Consider the following 23,209-nt stretch of genomic DNA (forward strand, 5'->3'; position numbering starts at 1 on the left):
GACTATCCATAGTAAAACAAAAGTATTCTTAGAGTGGTATGAATGTACCAAAAGGTTTAATGATTTGACGTGTACAACTAGAGATCATCTCTGGTACAACTCTATATACTGAATTACTATAGTTATAACTATAACTGTTTTGTTACAAGATTGTGGTTAAGATGGGTCCGGATAAGAATGCAGAAAATCTTGTAAGTTTAATTGTATGACTTTACTAAATGAATGCTTAATAAAGTATGTATTCTGAATTTTCTAGCACCAGTGTAAAGATTTATTGATATACAACTTAGCTATAACATGTGTTAGAACACGCCACGTATGACGCTTCAACAACATAAAAATTGTAATTTATTTCATTTTTCTGTGTTTACTAATGGGAATTTATTCGGAATAACATTATGTTTTTTTCTAATCATTATCAATTTATCTTTTATACATGTCTGAAATAAATTTCTGTTCGCCGGTATTAAACACGAGACGCTACTGTAACACACAATAATTTAATTCATTTATTGCTTAGACAATTTAATTTTTTTCTAAAATTTATTGTTTCAGGTAATCAAAATTAACAAATGGGATGGATCTGCAGTAAAGAATGCATTAGATGATGCAGTTAAGGATGTACTTACAAAAAAATACAATTACATAGAGAATTTTGCTTTATTGGATGGAAGATTAGCTCTATGTGGAATTGCTATAATGGTTGCAGTTGTTGCCCTCCTCTGTGATTATTTATATCCTTTCCCTGCATCAAAGCCTGTGTTACTTGTTTGTGTTTCGTTATATTTCTTTTTAATGGCACTTTTGACTTTTTATACAGCATACAAAGAAAAGGGTATATTTGTTGTAGCCATTGAAAGGTAAAGTACATTAAATCTGATATTGTTTACTGTTTCCTAAGACTGTAAATAAGTTGCAAATTATCATATTTTATTTCAGAGATCCAGCAGGTTTTAATCCAGATCTGGTTTGGGAAGCAAGCTCATATTTAAAGAGACATGATGACAAATATAATCTTGTACTATCCGTCAGAAGTACAGCCACAGGAAACGTGAATGAAACTAGTGTTACAAAATCTGTTGCAAATTTTATTGATATCAATGGTATTGTTATACCAGAATTAATAGAAAACGTGGTAATAAGTATGCATGATAGCTTAACTAATCAACGTAAAGAAAAGTAGCAGGAGGAATGATATTCAATTGAACGCAATTATTTCTTTTTTTACAATTCATGGAACAATTATCTTTTTAATATTCCATATACATACTTCATATTGGTGTAAATCTGTCTCAAAAATAAAAATCCGACGATTTTTGGCATACGTATTGTAATTCGTTTTTAAATACAATAGAAAAACAAATATAAACTTTTACATAGTTGTTAATAGAATAAAAATTTTCTGTATTCCTTTACGTTACTAGTGAATTATTTACATGATTACGTGATGCTATATTTGACAATTTCAGTTTCAATATCACAGCTGAAATTAAATGAATGATGGCCATTGAAATGTGATTTATGCATATCTTTAACAAACGAGGAATAAAGAAAACAAAGTAACAAATGTTTAGAGTATATAAATATCTCGTGACTTACCGATGTAAAATAAGTGATTATTCATTGTTCCCTAAACAGGTACATTAACATAAAATGTGCAGTTTTATTTTTAAAAAAGTTGTAAAAAAAAAAAAAAGAATAAACGCAATATAGTTCGCCTAATTTACACCCTATATAAACCTCGCTTTTGAAAAAAATAACCGTTTCCAGATCGATGATATAATTTATAAATAGTTCATATTTTACATTAACCGTGGGTTGTATCGTCTTCTACAAAATCTGCTGCTTCTTCTCGTGTTACACATACAACGTGAGAAACTTTATTTCTGAATTTGACGCCATAAAATTTGTTCGCGTGTTGCAGCAATTCTGGTCTATAACACAATTAATTATGTATGTGATTGTACAAGAGATTATATATTAGTTCAGAAAAAATAGTAGAAAGTTACCTGAAGGTTGTTGTGATAAATTGTGCATCGGAACTAAGTTCATGGATCATATCCGCTACAGCTTTTCTGTGCTGCGCATCTAGCGCTTGGTCAATTTCATCAAATAAGTAAAATGGTGCTGGGTCACATTTTTGGATAGCAAATATCAATGCTAATGCTACAAGTGATTTTTGTCCTCCAGACAATTGATTCATTTCTCTCATTTCAGCTCTATGACCAGTGAAAGATACTCGTATGCCTGTACCAAAAAAGATTTCGTAATGATTTATTTATTTATTGTTTACTAACAAAAATAGAAAGCTGCTTCTTTTCTTACCAACACCGATAAATCTATCAGAATCAGCTGCTTCTGTCGTCGTATCGTCTCCTTCGTCACCATCTGCTGTTTTCATAACTAACTGAGCATGACCTGATGGTACAAGCTTTTTGAACACTTCGCTAAAATATTTACTTACCTAAGTATGAAAAGAACGATTTGAGTGCTTCACTTGTAACAGTTAAAAGGTAAATGACGAAACAGTACCACAATGTAAGCATAGAATAAAATTACATTACATACTTGTTTGAATGTAAATTGAATTGCTTCGCATTTACGTTGTTCAAGTACTGACATTAGCTCTTTAATTTTTTCATCACCTCTATCTAATTCTTCTTTTCTTTTTACCAATTTCTCTTTCTGATCACTAAATGACATGAATTGATCTAATGCTTTTTTATTTACATGACTAAAACAAAAGGTAATAATAGAAGTTATTATAACATAACATAAAACATTTTCATATCTTTATATGTGTTATTTTATTGTTAGTTTACCTGTATTTCTTTAAATGATTATTTGCTTTTTCCATTTCTTTAAATAACTGTTTAGTAGTCAGAGTACTAAATTTGGAATATACTTCTTGACTAGGTAATGCACCAAGTTCAGTAATTTTTTGTGTACATTCTACTATTTTCTGTTGTAAAATGTTCAATTTGCTGGCTAGTTTCTCTAGATCCTTAGCATCTGCTTCTATTTTTTCCTGTGCTTCCTTCTCCCTGGCTTTCCACTTTTCGACCTCTGCAGATTCCGCTTTTTGCTACGAAGGACTTTATACATATATAACATGTATCAGGCTTAATATATTTAGGTAATAATTTTTATATTTACCTTCTTTATAGCATTAGTTACTCTTTCATTCTGAGCTTTAAAATCTGCATTTACTTTCACTAATCTTTTTTCAATATCCCCTAGTTGTGCTTTTGATGATTCTAATTGACGTTGTCGATCCTCTACTGATATCTCTTGCAATGCCTGAACCAATTCGTCTTTTCTTCTGACCAAATTATTGGTTAATAGATTTTCCAATTTATTTTTCTCAGCTTCTAATCGCATTCGCTTAGCAAATGCTTCTTTGTTATCTTTTGTTAAGCGCCTTATGTCATCGTTTAACGTATCAACTTGACGTTGATCAGCAACAGACAATTGTGCCATGAGTTCTTGATGTAATTCACTTTCCAAGCCTTCTTTCGTTGCACGCATTGCTTCTAAACTCGATGTACATTGCGCTAGACTCCTTTCTTTCGGTGTGCGATATCTTTCTATTGCACTTAATTCTTCCTTCATAAGTCGTATTTCTGCTTTCATTTTATCGTATACGTCTCTATAAAAATAAGAAAATTGTCGGATTTCTAATTGTTATGTTTCATACAAACATTCATTTTCATCTTTCAGTAACCTACTTAGCTTTACTATTTTTAGTTTCAGTCCTTTGCATTTCACTAACATAAGAACTGATATTTTGGTCCGCTTTTCTGATTTCTTCTTTAAGAGTAGAAAACTGAGACTCGAGAGATGAAATTTGAGCTATTAACTCTGATCTAGTTTTCTGTATTTCTAACCGGGATCTTAGTGTATTAAAGTATCCGCCCGTTAAAGATCCTTTTGAGGATACTTGATCACCTTCAAGAGTCACACAATCCAAACCCGAGGTACGAGCCAAATTTGTAGCGGCTTCTAAATTACGACAGATTAATGTTTTTCCAAATATATACCTGCATTTAAAATTAAACATAAAAATATTTCGTATTTTATTGTTTTATAATTTTATATCAATTAAATGTATTATTAAAAACTTTACTATTATTTACCTCATAGCTTTATCATACTTCTGATCGTAATTTAACTGTGATATCATAGGTATGGCATCACCGGTTTCTGGATAATCTATATCTTTTACATGGAGTCGATTTAAAGGCATAAATGTTACTTCCCCCGGAAGACGCTGATTATTCATTTCTTTTAAAATTTTTGTTCCAAATTTGTCAGTTTCGACAATATGATGAAATAAACGATTTCCTGCAGTCACTTCTACAGCCATATAAACACTCTTGTCGCAACTAAAATTTTCAATCACAGGCCCATAATAACTACTTACCTCATGGGCCATATCTTTACGAGTTCTGGAAAGAAAACGTACATTAGAAAATAACATTTTCAAATTACTTAAATAATGCTTACCGAAATGTATCCAACACTTTTCGTACGCTATCTCGACCATTTAAAATAGGTTTCCCCGCCATAGATCGTAAGCTTTGATCTGCCTTGGCCAAATCTTCTTTTAGTCCAGATAAATTGAGTTGTAATACACTCTCTTGTCGATATCTACAACAAAAATTTAGCTTATATTTCGTAAAAATTCTTTAATTATACAAAAGGCTACATAATAAACAAACTGTTCTTTTCGAGTAGCTTGACACTGATCCTTTGCTTTGGTAAGTTCGTAATATTGTTTATTGTGCTCGTCTATCGAAGTTCGTTGCTGTTCCATTTCGCGTGTGTGTTCTTCGATCTTTTTTTCTAAAGTAATTTGTTTTTCTGCATCTCGTTTTAAGTCTTCGCTGATTTTTCTTTCATGTTCTTCTTTATCTTTAATTTGTTTGGTAAGTTGTTTAAGCTCATTTTGTATCCATTTATCTCTTTCATCCTAACACGAAGGAATTATTAAAATAAATTATTGGAATTTCCTATATCTTTTTGCACGCAATTATGTTGTATTAAATACCCTGCTGGTAAATTGACTGCCACGACCCTGCTTGGCATATAATTCTTTCCGTTTTTGCTCTTTTAATTGTAATTCACGCGTACATTCCTCTTCAACACGTTTCATTTCTTCATACTAAAATAATAATTATTAACGAAATTATTATCAAGCATATTAATAATGATATAACTTACTTCCGGTTTTAGTTCTTCTAATTCTGCTTCTCTTGCTGCAATGTTTACTTTTAATTTTTCTAATTCTTGTTGAGCACGTTTTCGACTATCATTATCTCCTTTTACTTCTTCCAATAAATCATTAATAGTTAATGTTAACTTAGTTTTCTCTTTTAATAATTGTTGTTGTTCAGCACTGAAAATTTTACCTTCAATTTACAACTAATATAAACAATTGTTTTAAATTATTCACATGTAATCTTAAGAATATTACCTTAGTGTATCCCGTTCTTCTTTTGCAGTTTGCACTTCTTTCTTTGCTTCCTTAAGGCGCTTTGTTGCTGCTCTCACCATTTCCTGTGCAGTTTTTGCTTCTGCACATAATCTGGCTTGTTCAGCCCCGCTATTAGCTCTAGACTTTTCCAGATCTTCTAACTTTCTTTTATTCTCTTTGAGCTCTCGTTCGTGAATTGTATATTCTAAACATCGACGCTGTTTATCCCAACATTGATATTCTTTAAGTTCCTCTTTTTCTTCTTCTAACGTTTTTAAACGTTCCTCTGCAATTATACAATTATAAATTACTAATTATTTTTCAAAACGATATCATTAACTTAAATAATAATTTACCTATAGTTCTTAAAAAATCTTGAATTTTTTCTAGTTTTCCTTCGGTTTCTTTTAAAATAAATTTTGATTCTTCTCTCCTGTCATCATATACTCTAGTACCAGCTACTTCCCTTAACAATTTAAGTCTTTGAGAATCAGGTGCTGTTGCCATTTGATTGATCTACACAATGCAATGTATCATATTTTTCCCGTTCTTATAAATCACAAATACACCATGAAGCATACCTTTCCTTGCTTTACAATATAATATGGATTCGATCTTGAAAATCCTGCTGATTCTAACAAATTCATCACATCATTCCTTGTTACTATCCTTTTATTAAGAAAATACTGATCCTTCTTTGAGCCAATTACTCTTCTCAAATATACTTCTTCTTTATCAATCTATAAGAACAAATAATGTAGAGATTGCAACAGAAAGTTGTTAAATAAACAATAATGCATGAAAATTATGTAATAGCAAATTTTACATACCGGTAATCTCCCATCAGAATTATCAAATATAATTTCCACATGTGCAGAAATAACTCTTGGTCCTGTGCCCTCGTGCAATAAAGCTTGTCTCTGTTCAGGTCTGAGATGAGAAAATTCATCACTCAAAACAAATTGGATTGCATAAAAAAAATTGCTCTTGCCAGAACCATTTCTTCCAACTTGACGTTCAGAGAAATCATTCATAAATTTGATTAAAAAACATATTATATACCATTAAAATGATGTAAATGAAATATATGCACATACCTACTACATTGTGCCTTGGATCAAAGGGTTCTACCACTGTTTGTTCACGATATGACTTGAAACCTTGTATAATCACCTGATCACAGAAAGATTCATTGCGTATAAATATGAATTGCACGTCTTAAAATTGTAAGTTTCCTTATATAAAAATTTTTATCTACATATTTCTAATTACTTACAATACTGAACATAAGTATTGACCTTTTCCTTAAAATGGAATATCTGTTTTAAAATCGGACAGAGCAACTTGATTTTTTTTTAGAAGTTAGATGGATTAATCTGCTAGATGACATATAAAACACATTTTGAAAAATTACAATTTTTCGGAATCGCGAAGAAAATAGTAAAGATCAAACTATTAACAAACCTTTTCATCTGAACATACAGTTATAGGCCGAAAGTCGCGAAAAATTACGATTTTCACCAATTTTAGCTGTTTGTAGCTCATAGCAATGTTAACTGATTTCGATTAAATCTTCAGCATGTGTATAACTGACTTAAATTTATAAGACGCATTTTCTTAATTTTCATTAAAGGCTCAAATGAAAAGGTAGTAAAATGTGATTTTCACTGTTTTTATCGTGATTGTGCCCAATTGCATTTTTAAAAAATTATTTTTTATGCATCATTCAATAAATTAATCCTTCTAAGTTTGATATTTATTATCCTTCTAATTTCACAAAAAAAATCGAGACATTTGGTTCAATTTTATAAAAAGTTATTCCATTTTACAGGGTGTGCCAATACTTACGTTCGGCACTGCACGTAAGTAAATTTACATGTGTGGTTACATTTTCTGAAGGTATTAATCTAACTGTGTAATCGCGTAATATATTCATACCGAGTGTAAAGGAATAGAGGCATCGTGCGTAAATCAATGTTTACGCGTGTTAACACTAAACGATAGTAGCCATACTTCTAACGAACGAAGAGCGTCTATCAAAAGGAAGTTGTAGAAACCGCGCAAAAATAGACAGGAACTTAGAGGATATTCTAAATCTTTTTTGTGGTACCTGTTTGATATACATGGTGCGATTATTATTCACACGAGTGTTTCTCGTGTTAACACCCTACAACAACTCAATCAGAACCTTAAATTCTCTGTCACTGAATGGAACAAAAACGTTCAACCGACTTGTTGGCACAGCGACATTTGTAAAATAATCTGCAAGGCGACGGTATAATAAAGTTCCTAGATTTGGGCGGGAGACGCGTTTTCGTGACCACTATAGAAACAAAAAAATACCATTTTCTAACCAAAGATAACTTTGTTTTTTTAATATAAATTATGCCTAATTAATAATATAATTTTTTTTTAATTGTTGAATGTTTTGTTTTATTTTTTTATTATGGGAATAAATGATACAGAAATAGTATTGCAATACAAGTCATGTCAATGTAAATTTTAATTTTTATAAGAATATAAAGAGAGTAGCTTAAAATATATAAATACTAACAATATATTTCATTCAATGATGAATACTTAAAGCATCACTTTGAACTTCATGACTCAATTGTGTTTGTAAGTTAGACAATTTATTTTTCAATGCTGCAATGCCCATCATGACAATATTCTCAGGCTTTAGAGCTCCGCTACTTTCAACATTGAAATAATATTTGTTTGGTTTAGCTTCCCAATTAAATGGTGCCTCATCTAAAACATTTTACGATTGAATTTAGTATGGAATCAATGTTTGTAATAAAGTGATACTTACATTGATCTTCTTCTAATTCACTGTATTCTGATTTTGGCCATTCATCAGGTTTTGGAAATAGCGTGTGTCTCATAGAATTATCTGGATCATACTCAAAGCTTACACCAGCTGTGGGATTCCATTTTGCGTGTTCTTTTCCAAAACCTTTCTTTGCATATGCTCTTAACTTTAATTCTTGACCCTTTCTCAATTTTACTATCAGTATTTCTAGATAAGAGTATGTCAATTCATGTTGTATAATGCATTATAAAAGTAATGGATATAATATTTAAATAAATATATACCATCTGTTTCTCCGTATTCACTAGCATCATCTTCTCTGTGCCTGGATGTAACAGGAAGTACCCTTGGATCACTGGATTTAAAATCTGCAGTGGTTACATGTCGCGTTTGATCTTCTGTACACTTTACATCAAGTGTGAATTCCACGCTACACTCTGGACAGAAATCCATGCATTGGCAGTCCCTTGTATATTGTATCCTATCAACAACCTAAATAATTTTAATACCAACTTTCCGTTTTTGTTAAAAAATCTTAAATATATCGAAGTATTGATTTTTAATTATTTACATCATCACTTATCAATGGTATCATTCCGATCCTATGTGCTAAAAATTCATCGCTCAACACGGTTGAATTGGCTTCTAATTGCACCCAATCAATGGCCATAGTAGGTGTCTCGGCAATAAAGACGCGTCTCATACTATTTGCTACACTATAAAAATTAAAAGTTTAATAAAATAAGAGAAGAAAATAAAAAAGAATTTAGTTATCATTCAATATAACCTATCTTACCTCAATTCTGTATCTTCTACTTGAAATTTCACATTTTCTTCTGTTAAATCTGAAATATGAACTGATGGTTGATTCGCGTATGGCATTTTACCAGATTCCTTATATTGAAATCAATACAAAATATGTTTTGTAGTTAATACCAGCTCAGTTAATACATATATTCCTTTTACAGTCTTAAATTACTGTTGTTCTTCCTGCTATAGCCATACATACATAGGCTATAAATTAGGAATGCAGCGCCGCCATGAAAGATCTAGTTTGAAAATAGTCTTTTAAAAAATATCAGAAAATATCCTTTAATTCCTTTCTACAATAATGTAAAGGAAAAACTCATGTTAGATGTAGTGTACTTTTTATTAAAAAAATTTCATTACATATCATTCGTGACATAATATGAAAAGTAGACAAAACTGCATCAAAGAGTATTTATGAATATTTAACAACATAAATCATTTTACATATTCTGATACACATAGTTTCTGATGAAAATGATTCATGAATGGAACTGAATGAATAATTTATATATATGATAATATACACACATACGTATGTGTAAATATTCAGTAATAATTAGTAAAATCTAACACTTTAAATTACTATTTTTCTAAATTCTTATACCTCACTTTCACTTATGTTTGTAAGTTCACGAAAAGAAAATGACATCAATGCATGCACGTATAAGCGATCATTTTACGTAATAAATAATAAAAATGAGATAGTATAATTTTGGTAACTCTTATAAACAATACTAACTTTTATAACATAAATATTAAAGTGCTAACATTTGTATAATATGCTTTATATGGCACTAAACTTTTGTAAAAATTGGAAGACTGTGGTTTGTGAAACTATTTGTTGAGTATCTGTAACAAGTTCGTGCAATTGTAAATGATGTTGTACCAGTGTTAATATGAATGTATTCTAAATGCAGTATAAATGGGAATACTAAAACATATAAGAGCTGAAAGCATAGCATTAAGAATTATTAAAAATATTTTCAGTCATGTAAGTTTTTGACAGCTATTACGAAAGGAAGTAAAATTTTGCTAATGCATTTAGCAATCGATTTTCAAAGTTCGTCCGTGAAACGCTCAATGTCTTGTAAATGATCTCCATAATCTGTAGCTTCACTACCAACAAAAGCATCGTGGTGGTCTAAAATTTCATCAAACGACAATCTATTATCGTGATCGTCGTCAGATGCAGCGAATAGATGATCGACTTCATCGCTTGCAATTTCCCTAAAATATTTAATGATGTCACATATATTCCTAAGTCATTAATTAAAAAATATTTTATGTAAATATTTACTCACTCGTTACTAGGCACAAGCCAAGAAAGTATTTCATCAGAATCCAATCTTCCATCTCCATTTTTATCATGTTCATAATCGAATTTATCTTTTTCTATTAACAACCACTCTTTATCTTCAGCTTTAGCTCTATTTCCAATAAATTCTTGAAAGCTAATAGACCCATCTTTATTTGTATCTTTGTCATCCAGAGCTTGCTTCAATAGGAGTGGAAACATTCTTGGTGTTTCTTCGGGATGTGTATAAGCTTTAAATTCTTCTGTATCAAGATAACCATCTTTGTTTATATCAGCAGCTTGAAAGGTTTGCTTGTCGTCAGTGATAAGTTTGTCATCCACTGCTAAATCTTCTGGATCAGTGCCATATGTATCTTGAAGAATTTCATTCCAACTGACTTTACCATCTTCATCTGTGTCGGCATCCTCTAATCGATCTTGAGATTCCTCAGCAGAAAGCATGCTAAAAGAACGCAGAATCCAAGCCTTCAGTTCGTTTCTCTCAATAAATTTATCATTGTTCAAATCCATCTTTGTCAATAAAATTGCTAAACGTCGTTTTGATTCTTTTGTTGGAAGTTTATCAAATTCTTCTGCCTCCTTTACGCTTCCTATGAAAAGTGAGAAACATGATTTTGTTGATAAGATCTTGGTTTTACCATAATAAGTTATGAATGTAATATAATATAAAGAATACCTAAAATAGCTTCATGATCAAACTCCTGATGATGTTCTCCTCCGGCGTAATGGTCCATGTCTCGTGGACTAAATGCACCATCCTCTGTTCTTTCATTGCTGCTCTGTTTGTTGTGCTGATGAGAGTGTATATGTGCGGAGGCTGCATTTCCGAATGAAAATGATCCCAGAATCGTGAAGATAAAAAGAAGAATTTCTACACGCATTTGGCGTGTACCCATTGTAAGCCTTGGGAAAATTCTAAGAATTAGGATAAGAAGAGATAACCTCAGAACAAGAAAAATTTGACAGGTGCACTGTTATCTACACAGTGTACCATAACGACTTCTATCGACTGTTTGTCGTTACGCATGTCGTATAATCGTTCTCGAAAATCGATTTTGATAAGATTTAAATTTGACAATTTTTCATAGATTTCCCTATTGCTATTGAAAGCGACACGTTTAAGTATAAAGTGCTCATGTGAAATATATTTATAATTAATGTGAATTCACTTTTGAATTATGAAAATAACAAGATCTAAAAAGATTGTTTTATGAGATTTGCAGTCAAGGATAAGGAAAATATAATAATAGGAGATCTGAGTGAGTACTAATAAGATGTTCATGCAAAAAATTCAATGTATATTAAACAAAGGTTGTATGTATTATATGAAGCAGAAATATAACAGTTTCCAATTTTGAGTTCATACTGTATATTATTTAAGTAATTTTACTTACTTATTAAGAAATCTTTTAAAATTGATTGGTCATTGTAACAAATTGTAATTAGAAGAATTCTCAATTTGCTCTTTGAGTTCACGTTTTTGATAATGGGACGAAACTTCACTTTCGTTCAGGGTGTCAGTAGTACACGCGCGTGTTGGAATATCAGTGCTTGGTACGTCGCGCCGTGAAAAGAGATGAAAAAAAAGAACGTCAGGTCTACCTTAGCCACGATCAGTATGTGCGGTCATGATTTTGTTCTAGGGTGAGCGTTCAAAAATAGATATACTAACACGCGTTCAATTTATTTCTAACTTCAGTAACCATCAAGCAAGCGACATAGATAGGACAGGAAGAGACTGAAGACCGTAAAGTATCATAATATCCGTTATTTTCTGACTCGTGATAATGATTTGATAAGCTACGAAGATGTAAAGCGGAAGTACGCACTCTAAAAATATCAGTTAACAATATTTTTAGCTCAAAAGCGTAGTTCAGTTCCACTTTTCCATTTTATCGTACAGGAATTACAGTTTTTTTAACATAAAGGTATAAGATATTTGTTAGAATTTTGAACGTCTATTTTCCACATATGTAAAATAGTATAAAGTTGAGTAAAACTACTTTTAAAACTAAGCAGGATATCGATTTTATTGCTATAAAAAAAGAATTTTATCGAAGGCCGTCTGAAAATGTCAGCTTCTTTGAATGTTTTAAAGTTGTCTTTGAATTTATGTTTTTTAAGACTTTTTTGCTTTTTTTGATGAGTACTGTCACAGATACCTCGTCTGGATCAGGTCCCAAAAGTTTGTTTCCAATTTTTATATACACCCTATATATCTATGTTTGTCATTATATATATATATATGATTACATTTTTAAATGCAACTGTTCATTTTTAGATTTTTGAATTTCAATTTACAAATTTTAAATCTCTGAACTAGAAATAAAATTCAAGTTTTATTATTAAAGGTAAAAAGTTTTAAATTTTCACATTTGTTCTGTTTGTCCCTATTGTATTCTATTTCCAACTGAAACGTTTTTAATGTGCTAATCTAATATGTAAATAACTTTGTTATAGATTTATCTTATGTCAGAAGTATATACATACATAGTGCTATAAATTATATATGTACATTGTACATGCATATACAGATAGCATTGCATATGTAAGCACTGCATTGCATATGTGCTACTACTTACTATGTTTGTCGTAACAAAACGCAGAGGGCGTAAGAAACACTCTGATTTTTTCCACGTCGGTATTTCAGAACTCGAGGCGCAAAGTTCTATTTAATGTCTACTTTGCCTTTAATCAATGATTGCATGTATCACTTAATTGTTTTCAGAGTATTTCTTAAAATATCGATTGTTTTCTAAATAACGATGAAAGACAATATGATGATTTTTTTTTATTAAACAGTTGGAAAGTAATATATGCAATCATTTTTATTATCGGTCTTAAATCTTGCGTAATGGCTATACGTTTCGACTGCAAACGATGAAATTATGCCGGAATTATTATGATAATGTTGCAATTCCATACGATCGCACAATTCTTCATGATCTATTGGTGGCCGATAACTTATCCCTTCAGAACAGTTCTGCATTTCGGAGGTCTCGGACGATAAAATCGACGATTCGTACCCCCGGTTAATAACACAGAAATTCATTATTGGAGGACAATTTCGCGTTGTCTGCTGTCGTCACCAATACACTCGTCGAATAGGGAGTGTTAACAATTAATTTTACGTTGGCGAAAATTTATTCCGTTCTCGTTATGCTTTCCGACGTGTGTTCTTCCCTTTATAATGCTAATTGTCAGAACGTTATTGTTCGCCGTCCGTAAAATACAATCGAACGATAAAATTTGTTAAACATCGCCGGTCAGCGAAATATTTCAATTTTCTCTATGGCGCTGTGTAACGCGGATGCTGTAAAATATCATCGGGCTTTCGCGATTTCCCGCCGCTACCGTATTTTTCCAATTTTCGAACCGTCGGCTTTTTTTCATTCCCGCGATCAATTTTCCAGCTTCACTGACCCCGTAATTATTTAGCGAGAAAAACGCCGAAGGTGTTCTCCTGTTTTCTTTTCTCCGTCTGCGGTGAAATGATATGGAGATTGGGAAAAGTGCGGTCGGTCAGAACTGATTGGCGAAACGGAAATGCGACTGTTTTATATCGGTGACCGTAACCGCGAACTGTACTGATTTCGAGATCAAAGTCAAGTGTCAATCCCATCAGGCTTGCAAATTCGTCGTTCACCCTCTCTGCAGAATGACAAATGTTCGCCTGGTAAAATATCCAAAAGTTTGACTACGTTAATCTTTATATTCGCTAGTGTCGCGTCCAGCATTTACCACTTGCTCCGCTTACAACTTTTCTACGATCATATAAAGTTCATTCACTTGCGAAGAAATTCAAACGTTCATAAGCATTCTCTCCCCGCGTCTGTCGAACAATGTAATACCCAAAGGAAAAGCCGTTGAATTCGACATTCGATCGACTCTAACGAATCCGTCGTCGACGAGTTCCTCAAGATATTTTCGATTCCGGTGGAATATTCCGAAGCGGAGAACGCAGACGCTTGTGATTTTTCCCAATGGTTGAGACGGGGGACGAGCAGCCACTGAAAGCATTCCTTCTGACATTCAAATGCTCGATGCACGAACGAAAAAGGATACGTAAAGCCCGACGCCGCCTATTCATCGCTCAAAGGGATCATTTATCAACATATTTGATATGCTCCTGGCCGCGTTAAACCCGACGGAGGAACCTTACCCGCTCTCTCTCTCTCTCCCCCTCCGGCCGAGCTTCCATAGAAATAATATGCTAATCGCGCGAAGGCGGAGTTTAAAAAGTGCTCCGATAAATTCTCCGGACTTTTTGACGTAATTTCGCCCCTTCGCGCTGCCGCCACCAAATATTCTTTTTACGCGGTTTCCGACGTCTTAAGAGAACTTCGCTTCTGCACCACGGTATATCAGCCGGCGGAATATATTTTTTTGCTGGATTCCAACCGGATGTCACGACCTGCTTCGCGGGCAAAGGATTCTAAGCCGACTTCCTTCGCATTCCCTCGCGGAAATCGCAAGAAGACGTTTCGGTTGTATTTCACTGACAATTCCGCGCCCCTTCTTAGAGAACAAGACTTTGGTTAGTAAAAAACGTTTGAACGATTCGAAACATTGTCCAGCGCGGCGATTTTTCGATAGCCAGCGAGGTTACGAACTTCGAAACGTCATACTTAAGTGATTGACACGACACGTTAAGATCATTTACAAATCCCCTCATCGGCACTTATGCGCGCGGTGACGCATACTCACATATTTATGCACCCCTACCCCATACGTGGCTTGCCCTCATACATACATCGGTCATATTAGCCGCAAAGCGGAATACTCGAAGTGGTCCCGTTTGTTTATGCCTACTTTTGTGTCGAATCGTTCCGTGCTTCTTAAAACTCAGTGCAAGATTGTGTCCTCGCTTTCAAAAATGAATCGGACAGAAAATTTGCAAGAATTAACTTAAAAGATAAATTAGTAGAATAACGTCATCGAGTGATATGAAAATTCGGATTGTTAGGTAGAAAATTGGCTGGACCAACGTCTGACAAAGAAACGCTAATTAAAGTGTATCGTTAATAAAACGTTTGTACGTTGTTTATTCTCTTTTCCAAATATAAGTTTTCCAATCTAGCTTTTAATTTATCCCGAACTTCGTATCGTCAACGCAATGACATCGGACTAATCCCTCGGTCATTCAATTCCGAAACGCCACGTCAGCGGGACACTTTCAAGCATATTGAGGCTGGATCGTGTAGCCGGTCGCCATTTGCTTTAAGCCCTCCTTTCCATATTTATCTTGGTCTCTTTCATTACGGGGCCACTCGAAGATTTCTTTTCCTCTTCTTCTCTTTTCCTTTTTATCGTTCGGTATCTCCGGGATTATCAGCCTATTCGGCAACGAACGCCGCCTCCGCTATTTGGAACGAACACGCAGATTGCTTTTGCGCGCCAGGGGAATTTACGAGCGGCGATGATAATTCTCTGAGGAAGCATAATCGAATGGCTTTCATAATAATTTCCATGGGAGCTGGTCGAACGAGTCTTCTTCTCGATTCTACGAGTTTGAATAACAAAGGGAATATTCCAACTTTATTTCACTTAAAACGTATCGATTGCTTTTAAAAACAAGAGATGTTCGTAGAGTAGAATTCTCCATTCCGTTTCACTACGAGAGAATGAACCGGAAATGTTGGAACTGTCGGCGGTATACGACGAAATATTTCGAGGCGTTTCGCAGAATCGTAAGGGTGTTCGACGTTTCCGTGGTGCGGTTGTCTCAGCCGAGGCCATACGCCCCGCGATTTAAGTCGTCAACTTTTATGGGGGTAGTTTTCGCGGAGACGGTCCGCGGCAAGCCACATAAAAGGGGGTGGAAGTTTCTGGTAATATGGCGGCTTCCCGTGGAATATGGCGGCAACTGTATACAAGAGATAGCGACAATATTGAGGCGACGGGAGCGCCGAAGAAAACCAACTGGATTTTGGCTCTAGTTCGTGTCGATCTTAGGTCACTGTCCTTCTTTTCCTTTATTTTCTTTTGCTTTGATTACAGTTCGTGCTACGAATAAAATATCTCTGTTTCGAAATCGACAGAATCAAGAATAATTTAAAACGCCAATTTATATTTTAATCCAAACTATTTCCTGATTTTCTCTATAATCAATCGAGCAACCATATCTTCGTTAAAGTCCCATTTCGGAAGGAGATACAGAATTTCTTAGCGTTGCTCAGCGGCTGTCGATGACGCGGATTAAGAGAAATACTGCACTCTCAGTGTCGACGTTCGGAGGCCGTTGATTGCATCTGGCATTTGTGTCACGCCCTTGAGTACCCAGTCGATATGCCTGGACAAATTGGGAATTGGTATTCTGCTCGTGGCTGTCGCGACGGCCAGACGGATTTGCGAAGGAGCACATCGGGCTAAAGCACGGAGACCGGCAACAGTTCCCTCGCACGAGGGGCCCTCTGGACAAGGCTGACCCGTGTGGATCCGTTAAACTTGGTCAAATCGCTTCCCGACGATCACCTCGCACCGGAATACTAACGACTGGCAAAAGAGGAGCGTACGTTGCCAAGCGTTCTTTCTTCTGACGGATCGTTAACCGGTCATGGAATCTGGAGACACGAGGAATTCGAATTAAGTCGGCAGCGAGCCACCGAGACATTTAAAAGTGAAATTCTTCGAGGATAACGTGGTCCACGATGAAACGATTAGAAAGATTAGCAAGCTCAAAGATTCTTCTGTATTGTAATGGAATTCTTTTCGCGAAGGAACGTCCGTTCCGTTTAAACGGAATACTTGGTTCGACCTTTTTGTTATCAGCAGGCCACAGCTCGAGGCAGCTTAGCACGAGTACCCTCGTGGTATCGATATCCCGCGGCTCGATTCTGCTCCTTTTCGGGAATATGGCAGGCCAGGCGGCGGTGTAAAAACTTACAAGCCGTATTTCGAGCTGTCGTGCCGAAGGTTTCGGCCGTCCTTTCCGCTCGACATCCTCGAGCACATGCGGACGCGGAAGCCGATTGGACGAACACCACGATCCGCAAAAATGCCACGATCTATACAGGGATGAATCCTCTTTCGAAAAGTTTGGCTCTCAAATTGGCTCTAAACCAAGTGAAATACGAATACAAACGTTGGATTCGGAACGAATAATTTCTCAAAATATTCCTGATAGAAAATGAAGGATAGGGGGAAGATAATTTCTATGGCGGTGAAGTCTCGAGATTAAGAAACGTTTTCCATCGAAACGACCCGGAAACGTCCATGTATCTTGGGGAAATTATGACAATATCCCGGATTGAGTTTCGCCGGGGACTGTACTCTGATTTACTTCCGACCGATTCACCAGGAAATCGAATTACCTCCGCGGCGGGCACGCGACGAAACCTCGAATTAAGAAACACTGAGAGCTGCGGAAAATATCGAGCCGATATAAATCAAGACCTCCTAGAAACCTTCTTTTTCTCGTCCCGATTCTACATTCATTATCGCCGACGATCGATTCTCGTTTCCTTGTTAACAAACAAGCCTGAGTGCACGAGAATCGATTCGGGACACGCAAATAAGAAGAAACACCAACGATAAATCACCGTATCTTTCGAGTCCACTCATTAATCGGTTTCAATGCGCAATGGCGAGGCACTCGAATTCCGTTGAAAAAAAAAAAAAGAAAAAAAGAAACGCAGAGAAGAACGAATAGCAATGGGTATACAGGGAGCGCATATTAGACGCGAATATTCCTCTGGTAGGTACATGTAGATATTTCCTGGGATTTTATGTCCCGGAAAGGAGGAGCATGTAGATAGTTAAAAACTTGGTTCGATTACCCATAAAGCGCGCTCGTTCGGCATTCTGTTTCTAAGGTACTTAGCTAGATTTTATTTCGCCTGCTTTACGACCGCGATGCTTCTGTCTTGTAACTCGACTCGGGATGCGTGGGATTTTCGTGCATACGTCTTGGCTAGGCAAACTATAAAAAAGCTATAGACCCCACTCGTTATGTAGCCACATATTAAAAACTTTGCAATACTCTGCCTTAATCGGTGGACAGATCAACGCGAGGGTAATTCACCGGCTGTTTGAGCAACAACGTAGTGTCGAAACATAATGTAGAGAAAGAATCCATGAAATTCCGGATTTTGTCCATCAAGTTGGAAAAGGTGGGACAAACAGGAATTTTCATTCGGTCGGAATATCCGTCTAGCACTTTAGCCTCGTAAAATCGTGAAACGATAAGGAATTGATATGGCGGTGCTCTTTTGCCGTCAAACTGATCTCTTTTACCTCTTAGCAGGTTTAAAGAGGCGACCACTCGTGGACGTGCCAAGTTAGGAGAAAGTACGCGACCCGTCCTTCGCTGGATCCTGTGCTTAATGGTGCTGAATCACAGATTGCGCGCACCCCTAGATTTGAATTTATTATCAACCCTTGCCTGGAACGAGCACGCTGCCGTTGGATGGCGATCGTACGGTCGAAAGAATAATTCCCCTTCGTCGTCGATCGAGTCGAGTTTTCTCCTCTCTTTCTCTGACGCGAAAGTGCTCGGTCTAAGAGGTCGAAATTGCAGATTTCCGCCAGAAGGGTTGAACTGTTCAGCTTCTAAGAAATACAACAAACGTTCGAGGAAAAGGGCAGAAGTTGCCACACGTTTAAACGTTTCACTAGCGAATACATGCCGATTCGTGGTCGGCGTTTGTTCTTAAAATCGGACGCGATCCAATCGAATTTTCCACGTGTTCACCGTTCGGTCGGTGGCCACGGTTCACAATGGTTAATTGCATAAGCAAACACACGGGCGTCGAACGAATGCACTGGCCACTCATTCACCGGACGCGGTCTATCGTCGGCCGTCGTTCCGTTCGATCGCGTCCACGGCACAGAGCGGAGTGGAACCGTGCAGAACGGAGCGGCTGATAAATCCGACGGTTGTTGCCGCTATAAATCAATTATAATATTTCATGGTTGATTTCGACTATCGATTACAGGGAATAAATGTTCCCGAACTTTCCCATTCTCGGAGGCCTAAGCACCGTTCAAATTCTCGCGATTCGAGATTCGTCGCGAGTTACCTGTGGTTATCTGGTGATCGAACGCGAATAAACGCGAGAGCATGAACGCTCGTTGACGTATCGAAACGATGCGCGAAATGAATGCAGCCAACAGCGTGAGCGAACCGGATGCGGTCCATCGTTGGCCGTCGTTCCGTTCGATCGCGTCCGCGGCACGGACCGAGCACGAAGAGCAGAAATTCAGCCGAGGCGCTGATAAATCCGACTACGCTTCGTTCCCGCAATAAATCAATTATAATATTCCACGGTTCGCTTGGGGTATCGGTTATTAGTAAAACCCGTCGCCGCTGCGGAAGGCGGCCATATATTCACGGCCGGTGTTTCTCTCGATTACAAATTTCGCGTTTTCCGGACGACCCTCCGCGAGGGTGTGCTCTGCCGACTCGCACTCGCTCTTCCTTCTTCCCTGTTCTCTGTTTTCTCGTCCGTGTGTCTCGTTGTTTTCCGCTTTGTCGCTTGCTTCGTTTCGTTCCTTATACGCACGTGAAATTTCGATCGGAGTCGACGATTAATCATTCAATTATGGCTATTTTGCCAACTGTACTTTTGTGTATATCAAATGGACACTGGCGCAAGCGTTTTCTTCGTGAAATTTTCTTAATGAAACTTTATTAAATTCAATGTCAAATTTATTTACTTACTTTTTTTTGTTATAGTAGATGATTGTCTTGTTGTTTCTATGTGTTTCATTTCGTTCGCCCCTCTATTCATGTTTTCTAGTACTGTTTTCGCTTCAAGGAACCCGTGGACTCGCGCATCGACACCACCGCAGCATTATTCACCCTTTATTGGATTTGCCGATTTTTCTTCGGTACGATGCGCGATGCGCGGCCCACCGTGACGCCTCACGCGACGTGTAACACGTATTCGAATCGTTACGACAGCAAACGCGAGCATAAATCCTTCGATCCGACCTCTTCTCTCGTGAACCACGACTGATAACCACGATCATACGAGGAAACGAGCCTCGAGGATAGTCGATAATGGGTTCTGCGTGGTTTCCCCGTCGGTCTTTTCGTTTTCTGCGATCGATTTATCGTTTTCTCATTTCCTTACGTTTCGAACAAATTGATCCTCCTACAGAAACTTTGGAAAAAAATTCGAAAGCAGTTAACTCGCATCAATTTTTTACAAGATCACAGCGCAATCTTGGCTGAATATCCGTAGAGAAAATAATGCCAAAATGATCAGAGCCAATACAAAGTGGCGAACAGCAGCTTCGTGACGGGTACGCAGGCATTTGCATCGGCATTGCAACGTTCGGATTATCCGTATTTTCGGAACTGCATGATCTTCTGGCTCTTGCTGGTCGCGATATGGACAAACGGAGGGGGCTGCCTCGCCACTTCCGACTTACTCGTCCAGATCTAAAGATTTGGAACGCACCGAGGCACCTTATTTGCATACTTCACCGATTCCAATGCTTTGCTCGCCTCTCCTCCACCGTCTGCCCCCATCCAGGACTTAGTTCTTTCCACCGTCTCCGATGCAAATTACAATATTCCCGTGCTATTCGTTCGGATATGATAATATATGCGTCTCTCGATCAAAATAACGTTCTTTTCCCCTCGCACGTGCTGCTCAACGAAGCCCCTCGCCTCTTCGTTTTCTCTTTCATGCACCTGTGCAATTTAAGCACCAAGAATCGTTCAATTGTTCTATTCTTCATGTTATCATGAAATCAGGTTTCTCGAGGACAATCCAATAGCGGAGTGTCATAAAAGCTTCCTTCGTGGATTTCCTATAGTCTTTGTGGGTTAATCTGTAATCGTGGAATTAGTCGGATTCAAGAAACCGGAGTAGAGATCGTGGCCCGCATGTTGCAAATCCGGTTACGCTTCACGAGGGGCGAAGGGCTCGAGAAGGGTGAGCCTCATTATGGTCAGAAATAATATTCCCATAGGGCCACTCTGTGACTCTAGTGCAAGCGTTTTTGATGGCGATCACTTCAATTCTAACACAGCGTTTCGTTCGATTCGTAACACGCGATCGCATAAGTGTCCGAGTTGGCGATGAAATTTTTCAACGATCATTTAGAGTATCGTCTGCTCGGTTGATTAATCAACTTTGTTTAGCATAAGCGAAACAACGTCGCAGATACGCGGCGGAAAAATAAAAATTTTGCTCGTACAATCGGTTCGCAGCGATAAGGATCGTGCTTGGTCGAGAGTAATGTTTCCCACGCGGCCGATACAAGCACGCTCGCCACAAAATTTGCTCTTTTTTTCTTCTATAGCAATATTTAGATAAACCACGGTACGTGCGTCGACTAGGAAACACTCGCGTGATAGATACACGCGGGAAACGTTGCGCGTTTTATTGCCGATTCCTTTCTCATCGCGAGAACTGCACGGTTTTATATGTTTAATTACCTGCTGCGAAACGATAGCTGTCGTAAAGTAAAAATTGCGATGTTGCCTTTCGATCGAACTCCATATTTACGATTTAATAACACAGCAGAGTTCCGTTCGTTCACGCCCTATCTCGTGATATCCATTTACCAACGAAATAATTCCGAAAATTCGCGGTCGAAACGTGAGAAAGCACGCGTAAAAACAAGTCCCAACGAAAGAACATCTCGGGTGATCGACGATCTAATTATTTTCAGTCTTTCCTCGTTTGTTTCCCTCTTCTCGCGGTAGTGGCCAACCCCCGGCGCAAATCGTTCCTTTTGTAGCGGCTGCGCGTTATCTAAATCGCGTCGAATATTTCCACGGTAGCACGCTTAGAGATCCGGTCCGCCCCCGGGCCAGTGTTCCCCGTTAAAAAGCAACTCGCGTATCAATTTCACGGGACAACGCGGTGCATCGCGGGTAATCCGGCGTGCTGGATCGTCTTTTTGTTCCTGGCCGCTTAATATTGCTTGTCCTGCCGTAATCTCCACCCCCGACACCCTGTTTCACCCCGACCGCCGCCCACCGCGTTTCGCTCCACTACGCCAGCCACCCCCTTCGTCACAGTAGCGTAGACTACGAGATTTTCTTGAACCGCCGTTTCCGTCGTTGCTCCGCACGATGAAAGAACGACGATCTCTTAACCCAGCCCATATATTTCAGCAGTCGAGTTTTCCGTTTTCGGTGATCGATATTTAACTACCACTCTGCTATTTCTCTATGAACTTTGGACGGAAAATCTGCAGCGAAAGTGGCGCTTCGTTCGTCCCTTTGTAATATTTTGCACGATCTATTCCGTTCCATGGAAAATTTCCAACGAGTAAATTTCACGGGAAGGAGGAAAGAACGAGGGGGTGAGAAAGTTCTGTCCCCGATCAGTCGCGCCAATGGCGGTCTTTTCGGTGTTTCGCCATTGCGAAACGCCGTACTCCCGTGGTACTTAACGTAAGTACGTCGGAGTTTGCCGGAGAAAATAAAGAAACCTCTCGAGTTTTCGCCTCGCCCGACCTTTTTCCTGCTGCCCGGCTACTATCCTCTCAGTTTGCCCTCTCCCTCTTTCGCTCTGTCTCTCTGCACCGGGACAATGTTATTTTACGGCACGATGAGTTTGAGCCTCTTTCATCCGGCGACACGGTGCTCGCGCCGCGATTCCGACGGTAATGGTTGCCGTTGTCGACGACGCTGCTCTGCTGGTTTCTACCGAGCCGCCACACCCTCGCGACTCGCCCTCTGCGCACCGTTTAATCTGATCAACTGCGGATTATATCGGACAGCACCCTGACGAGCAGCAGGAAAAAATCGACGGCTGCGACGATGTTTCTTTCGCTCTTGCAGTCTTTACTGATTTCACGATGGAAGAGATTGGCGTGCTTGTTGCACGTT

At 37.5% G+C, this 23,209-nt stretch overlaps 4 protein-coding genes across 8 annotated transcripts; 1 reads left to right on the top strand and 3 right to left on the bottom strand.

Annotated features, from left to right (window-relative positions):
- The first annotated feature begins 29 nt into the window (after nt 1–29).
- On the top strand, nt 30–1,703 carry LOC126866534 (signal peptidase complex subunit 2). The gene is made up of 3 exons (XM_050620230.1): nt 30–191; nt 556–860; nt 940–1,703. Exons 1-3 carry the CDS (start codon nt 162–164, stop codon nt 1,181–1,183), a joined length of 579 nt encoding a protein of 192 aa, XP_050476187.1. The 5' UTR covers nt 30–161; the 3' UTR covers nt 1,184–1,703.
- Nucleotides 1,596–7,756, bottom strand: LOC126866518 (structural maintenance of chromosomes protein 3). Of its 3 annotated transcripts, none has more exons than XM_050620191.1 (18): nt 7,587–7,756; nt 6,574–6,649; nt 6,307–6,485; nt 6,058–6,216; nt 5,833–5,992; nt 5,477–5,762; nt 5,224–5,398; nt 5,051–5,164; nt 4,722–4,972; nt 4,507–4,650; nt 4,137–4,448; nt 3,729–4,040; nt 3,157–3,649; nt 2,823–3,085; nt 2,569–2,734; nt 2,326–2,464; nt 2,010–2,247; nt 1,596–1,934 (listed from the first exon to the last, which is right to left on the bottom strand). In XM_050620191.1, exons 1-18 carry the CDS (start codon nt 7,599–7,601, stop codon nt 1,808–1,810), a joined length of 3,609 nt encoding a protein of 1,202 aa, XP_050476148.1. In that variant the 5' UTR covers nt 7,602–7,756; the 3' UTR covers nt 1,596–1,807. The 3 variants fall into 3 exon arrangements, with proteins under 3 accessions (XP_050476148.1, XP_050476150.1, XP_050476149.1); XM_050620193.1 differs by lacking the exon at nt 7,587–7,756 and adding an exon at nt 7,415–7,499; XM_050620192.1 differs by lacking the exon at nt 7,587–7,756 and adding an exon at nt 6,753–6,779.
- A 205-nt stretch (nt 7,757–7,961) lies between these two features.
- Nucleotides 7,962–9,313, bottom strand: LOC126866532 (DNA-directed RNA polymerase II subunit RPB3). 2 transcript variants are annotated; one of them, XM_050620226.1, is made up of 6 exons: nt 9,225–9,313; nt 9,085–9,133; nt 8,860–9,004; nt 8,573–8,780; nt 8,289–8,495; nt 7,962–8,227 (listed from the first exon to the last, which is right to left on the bottom strand). In XM_050620226.1, exons 3-6 carry the CDS (start codon nt 8,989–8,991, stop codon nt 8,043–8,045), a joined length of 732 nt encoding a protein of 243 aa, XP_050476183.1. In that variant the 5' UTR covers nt 8,992–9,004; nt 9,085–9,133; nt 9,225–9,313; the 3' UTR covers nt 7,962–8,042. The 2 variants fall into 2 exon arrangements, with proteins under 2 accessions (XP_050476183.1, XP_050476182.1); XM_050620225.1 differs by having other exon boundaries at nt 9,085–9,300.
- Nucleotides 9,314–9,419: 106 nt separating this feature from the next.
- On the bottom strand, nt 9,420–12,209 carry LOC126866531 (reticulocalbin-2). Of its 2 annotated transcripts, none has more exons than XM_050620224.1 (4): nt 11,808–12,209; nt 11,090–11,328; nt 10,400–11,003; nt 9,420–10,325 (listed from the first exon to the last, which is right to left on the bottom strand). In XM_050620224.1, exons 2-4 carry the CDS (start codon nt 11,307–11,309, stop codon nt 10,154–10,156), a joined length of 996 nt encoding a protein of 331 aa, XP_050476181.1. In that variant the 5' UTR covers nt 11,310–11,328; nt 11,808–12,209; the 3' UTR covers nt 9,420–10,153. The 2 variants fall into 2 exon arrangements, with proteins under 2 accessions (XP_050476181.1, XP_050476180.1); XM_050620223.1 differs by having other exon boundaries at nt 11,090–11,316; nt 11,808–12,205.
- Nucleotides 12,210–23,209: the final 11,000 nt, after the last annotated feature.

Source organism: Bombus huntii, chromosome 6 (genome assembly GCF_024542735.1).
Source record: "Bombus huntii isolate Logan2020A chromosome 6, iyBomHunt1.1, whole genome shotgun sequence".
Lineage (NCBI taxonomy): Eukaryota > Metazoa > Arthropoda > Insecta > Hymenoptera > Apidae > Bombus > Bombus huntii.

What these genes read in the sequence shown, in the direction of transcription:
- LOC126866534 (XM_050620230.1), top strand. Translation starts at nt 162, where the DNA reads ATGGGTCCGGATAAGAATGCAGAAAATCTT. An exon ending in ATAAGAATGCAGAAAATCTT is followed by an intron (nt 192 to 555) that starts GTAAGTTTAATT and finishes TTATTGTTTCAG; the next exon opens with GTAATCAAAATTAACAAATG. An exon ending in TTTGTTGTAGCCATTGAAAG is followed by an intron (nt 861 to 939) that starts GTAAAGTACATT and finishes ATTTTATTTCAG; the next exon opens with AGATCCAGCAGGTTTTAATC.
- LOC126866518 (XM_050620191.1), bottom strand. An exon ending in GAAGAACGGGATACACTAAG is followed by an intron (nt 5,399 to 5,476) that starts GTAATATTCTTA and finishes TAAAATTTTCAG; the next exon opens with TGCTGAACAACAACAATTAT. An exon ending in AAAGTGTTGGATACATTTCG is followed by an intron (nt 4,449 to 4,506) that starts GTAAGCATTATT and finishes TTTTCTTTCCAG; the next exon opens with AACTCGTAAAGATATGGCCC.
- LOC126866532 (XM_050620225.1), bottom strand. Translation starts at nt 9,170, where the DNA reads ATGCCATACGCGAATCAACCATCAGTTCATATTTCAGATTTAACAGAA. An exon ending in GTAGAAGATACAGAATTGAG is followed by an intron (nt 9,005 to 9,084) that starts GTAAGATAGGTT and finishes TAATTTTTATAG; the next exon opens with TGTAGCAAATAGTATGAGAC. An exon ending in TGAATACGGAGAAACAGATG is followed by an intron (nt 8,496 to 8,572) that starts GTATATATTTAT and finishes ACTCTTATCTAG; the next exon opens with AAATACTGATAGTAAAATTG.
- LOC126866531 (XM_050620224.1), bottom strand. Translation starts at nt 11,309, where the DNA reads ATGGGTACACGCCAAATGCGTGTAGAAATTCTTCTTTTTATCTTCACG. An exon ending in TGATCATGAAGCTATTTTAG is followed by an intron (nt 11,004 to 11,089) that starts GTATTCTTTATA and finishes CACTTTTCATAG; the next exon opens with GAAGCGTAAAGGAGGCAGAA. An exon ending in TGGCTTGTGCCTAGTAACGA is followed by an intron (nt 10,326 to 10,399) that starts GTGAGTAAATAT and finishes TAAATATTTTAG; the next exon opens with GGAAATTGCAAGCGATGAAG.